The sequence below is a fragment of the Penicillium samsonianum genome (assembly GCF_028829775.1).
Source record: "Penicillium samsonianum strain IBT 33392 chromosome Unknown utg000009l_segment0_segment0, whole genome shotgun sequence".
In the NCBI taxonomy this organism is placed as follows: Eukaryota; Fungi; Ascomycota; class Eurotiomycetes; order Eurotiales; family Aspergillaceae; genus Penicillium; species Penicillium samsonianum.
The window spans coordinates 1,808,671-1,813,360 of record NW_026643267.1 but is presented as its reverse complement, the minus strand read 5'-3'; the positions used below and the strand labels follow the sequence as shown (position 1 = coordinate 1,813,360).

At 45.4% G+C, this 4,690-nt stretch overlaps 1 protein-coding gene across 1 annotated transcript; it reads left to right on the top strand.

Annotated features, from left to right (window-relative positions):
* Window positions 1-2,715: 2,715 nt before the first annotated feature.
* On the top strand, window positions 2,716-4,069 carry N7471_013601 (uncharacterized protein; the record flags this gene model as incomplete). The annotated part of the gene is made up of 5 exons (XM_057286320.1): window positions 2,716-2,891; window positions 2,914-3,013; window positions 3,063-3,134; window positions 3,182-3,654; window positions 3,718-4,069. 5 exons carry the CDS (start codon window positions 2,716-2,718, stop codon window positions 4,067-4,069), a joined length of 1,173 nt encoding a protein of 390 aa, XP_057129645.1.
* Between the last annotated feature and the right edge of the window lie 621 nt (window positions 4,070-4,690).

Below are 4,690 nucleotides of genomic sequence, written 5' to 3'. Positions count from 1 at the left end.
CCGAGCGAGCGTTTCCATGGTTCAGCGAAACTCAGTTATCGAAATGATTGGGGTTCCGCTACTGATCGGCGGTCCCGCTCATGATTCCACGATCTTTGTGAAAGTAACTTTTTCCCATGACTTGGGTCGAAGCTGCCAGTCTTGGCCCTGACTCGGAAAACCTTTGTTTCTCGTCAAACATGACTAGGGCGTGTATCGAAGATGAATCGTTTGCCTCGGCTTCTACTCTATAGATCACTCTGCTTTCGATCCACCTTTCCAATCAAACGCATTCAGACCCCTAAAATCTAACCAGGCATATTCCCTAAACTGACAAGAATCCAGACACTTCAGAAATTTCCAGGCAGCCCCCTTGCTACCATGTCCTGATCTTGTTACGAGGACACTCATCCCGGTTCCGTAGGTCTTTATATACAGTCCGTACGTAGGATTTCGCAGGCCGCATGAGACCCCGATAAAATGCTCCTAAATTAGAGAGACAAGTATGAAGAATGTGAACTGTAGGCGGGCCTGTTCTGAGGGAACCCACAACAGTGCTCCATTTCACAACCTTTGACATTTGGGACTCCCTCGATGTTGTTGTGAGTCCAACAAAGGGTGGTTGATCATTTCTACAGCTATTTACAACACTTTTGTCACTTTTGTTCCTGGGATCGTACTTTCTTAGGAAACGTTTTCTTTTTCTTATTGGAAAGGTCAAAGGGATTATCAGTACGTTTGATCGCCCTTAACTTATTGTTACTGAAGCCATCTACATCTGCACCGGAGGTGTAAGGGTCTCACGTATACACAGAGGTGGATAGTGTCTCGAGATGAATAATTGATATTAAGAAGAACTATAGTTGACTCTAGATACAAGACGTAGCGCGAGGAAGCAAAAGGAACAGGCTTCCTCGCGTTCAGGGGAACCCATATGCACCATGTGGGTCCCGCAGATCCTATCTCCAGTTAGCCTGTATGCTTCATGTATATCCCTGACAGAATCGCACATAGATTACAGGAGTTAACAAAGCTGTAAACAGGAACGTGACTTTTGGCTTCCGAGGTGGCGAAAAGGGGTTAGAAGCTACGTCGGGTTTCCGGGGGGCTGCATGGCTCCTAAAGGCGGCATATGTGCTCCAAGAAGCCGTAACAAAGCTTTTAATTCTGGAACCTTTTATTCGGAGCATAGCGGACACGCAGATGGGCAAGAGCAGACGGTATTCCTGTTGGCGTATCTATATATGGCCTGAACCACCGGGGTCTTACCGAGCATTTGGGAGCATTGGCCTTGATTGAAGTGAAGGAACAGCTACTGGCATGGCCCATTTAACCATTGGGGTATTTTTTAAGACACTGTCTCTTGTCCGCTCTCTTTTAATCCCTTAATGACGAGGCCCACCTTGAAAAGTGCTTTTGTTTAAAGGCGAAGAAAGTGAGGGGCTGTGACTCATCTCTCGAGTCGGTCGTATGGAGCTAGGCTGACCACAGATGAAAGAATGATGATGGTAAGCTCCCCCCGTTTTGTGAAAACCATAGTAATAGAACCGCCGAATATGATAGCTTTTTGTGGACATCTTTGCAAGTATGTGCGCAGGGAATTTGCTTTCTTGGGCGATTAAAACAGACTTCCCATTTTCAGACCAGCGCATTACTTGCCAATTGTTTGGATCATTCAAGCATTCTTGAACATGTTAGTTCATAAAGTGATCACATTGATGTCCAAGTACATGCTTCACTTACTCGCTCAAATTTTGAATGAAGTCAGACGTGTGTAATCTGGACTCTGGCCTTGCGTCGCTCACAGGCCATAAATCATAACTTTGAGGAGAATCCCCCACAATGGCATCTTCTGACACAGTGTGGGTTGATGTGGTGAGTGTGGCTTGTAATCGTTGTGTGTTGGTGTGGTGACAGGCCGGGCGGTCAACGTTTCACTGATGTAGTGGAGGTTTTCTTGTCATTTCACCCACACGAGAGACCAAACGTGGGTTTGAGTTGGGTAATACGTTTTGAGGATGTCTGACAGTTACAAAAAGATATATATTTTCAAGTATAGAACTCAGGTGCGCGAAAAGAGAGCAATAACGTTCAAAATAGGGGGAATTTGGCGCAACGAATCACTTGCTGGCGTCTATCCAACGCATCCATATTCAGTCAGCCTGAAGGCTTAGACATTCGTGGCTGAAGATGCTTTCTTTCCTTGGTTCTGGGAGCTTGGCATTGTTGGCTTGGGGCTAGACCGCCCAGCAACGAGTCATTTTTGTAGGACATAATTTGATTAGCCAGGGAAGCTTATTCTCCAGGCCTGATCTCGCTGCGTGGCTCAAGTGAAGAAATTGATACGACTGGGGAAATTTCATAATCTGTTTTATTAGCAAGAAAGTGACCGAGGTGCAAACTGCTCTATTCGTAAAGTGACCATTCGCTGGCTTAAGTGCCGCAGTTTGTCTACGGCAAAAATAGATATGCCCGAAGGTTGGTAGAGTTAGTGGCTCAATCGTCCGGTTAGATAACCGCTTTGCTTGTTGGTAGGCCATTGTCGTGGGATTTAGGCATCCGTGGCTCGATACGGTTATCGCATCATCCATCAAATCTGCAGTGGCGGAATCAGGTGACGAGGGGCTTGACATAATTTATAAGTTCTCCACTTTAAGTTCCCTAATCACTTATTCTATTTTTTTGACTTGCACTTGTCCTCGGCGTCGAATTATGCCCTACGATAGTTGACACACAATGACCATTGAAGCGCCCCAATCCACATTAAATACCATCAATTTTGTTACACAATGTCTATGTATTCCCATCATTACCGTCTTTGTGGCGCTGCGGTTCGCAGTTCGCATTTATTTTAACCAATTTGTCCTGGTTGAAGATGGTATGTCGCAACCTGAACACCCGGAATCTCCACCGTGTTTACTTACCATTTTTCAGCTTTCTGTCTACTCGCATGGGCAAGTTCTCCGTCTTCTTGCTTAATACGTCCACTAACACCCCGCAGGCTCTGTTTATGGCATATTGTGGTATTGCAATTGTCCGTGAGTAATAATTCTTCTCCACTGTAATTCGACGCTGAAGTATAGGAAGTGGGCAATTATGGCGCAGGCTATCACTATACCGTAGTGTCGCCCGATCTTCAGGTTTCTTTTCGAAAAGTGAATAGTATTATCCCCTATAAGATTATTCATGCTAATTGGACCAGTGGTGTTATATTGCGACCGTCGTCTACTGTCCTATGATTCTCTTCGTGAAATACGCTCTACTTTCCATCCTGATCCGAATCTTTTCCCCTTACAGATCCAAGATTTTGTTTATCTATGCCCTTCTTGGCTGCCTTACCATCTACTATATCGTCGCCGAAATTGTCAAGATCCGCATGTGTGATCCCATTCCCTCGTACTGGACGGTCGACCCCAGTGGAAGTTGTCTCGATCAACGCGCCGCTCTTATCGCCGACTCAGTCATTAGTGTGGTCACTGATGGCATCATCCTCGTGTTACCACTTCCGTTGACCTGGTCGCTTCAGATGTCTCGGAACAAGAAGTTGCGCGTGGTCGGCATCTTGTCGGCAGGTGGCCTAGCAACAGCCTTCAGTATCTACAGACTGGTTTTAGTTCTAAGAGACGGGAGCTCTATGAACATGACGGTAGTGTTTACTTGTGTCATCCTTTCAGGGTAGAGTTCGCCCTCATCCTATGACCTTATATTTAGAAAGCCATCTTTTTAACAATTAAGCAGAAATGCCGAAGGCGGCATGGGTCTTATCTGCGCCTGTCTGCCCACCCTCAATATCCTTATAAGTAGACTGTGCAAAGCAGGCTACAGTTATGGTTCGAAGAAACATTATACGCATGATTCGTCCATGCAACTCAGCAAAATGAAAGGCAATGACAGCAGAAATATTTCGACCAACAAATCAAGGAGCTCAAAATCCGAGTTCGTTCCTGCTTCCGACCAAAGCCATCTGATTTCATACGCAGACATAGCCAACATTGGATCTTCAAACGACGGATACATCCATAAGACGATTGATGTATCGCAATATGTGGAGATTATTGATAGGCCTGAGAAAACATATCGCCCGGTTTAAGATGATCTAATTTATTCTGCTAGACCTGGGGAGTTGTCGATTCCACCTCTTGCAAGGGTACTACCGTGATATCAGCAAAGGTGTGATGACCATGAAACACCAGAAAGAAGAAGAGGTGGACATTGTGTTATTACAAAAAGTATCGCCCAGCTCTTCCACGTGCCAGGCAGTTCTGGTGCCCTGGTGGGCGTCTTTGGGTTGTTTGTTGGTGAAAGATGAGACGACACAGTGGGCTATTTCACTCACATTAACGAGCTGCTTCTATACATCCGCAAGATCACATTATCTCAACAGATCGGCTTGAGGAAGTTATAAGCCCTTGCACTAATATATGGTTGGCTTCTGGTGGTACAAGTTCACGAAGATGAAGTCCAGTCTGACGCAGAAAATGGCAAATTTTCGTTCTACGGGGTTCATAGGATGGGAAATGTCAACTCAGCGACTTTTTCCACTCCATCGGATACTAGGTTGGAAAAGGAATGATGCTTTGGGAAATTTACAAAAATCGCTACCACTGAGTGGATTTTATTTCGTCTACGTATCGAGTTTCTGGAAACGCTCAAGGAATCTCCTCTGCTTATCGTGTATGCGTCATGTATAACCTGTCACTCCTGAGGCTAG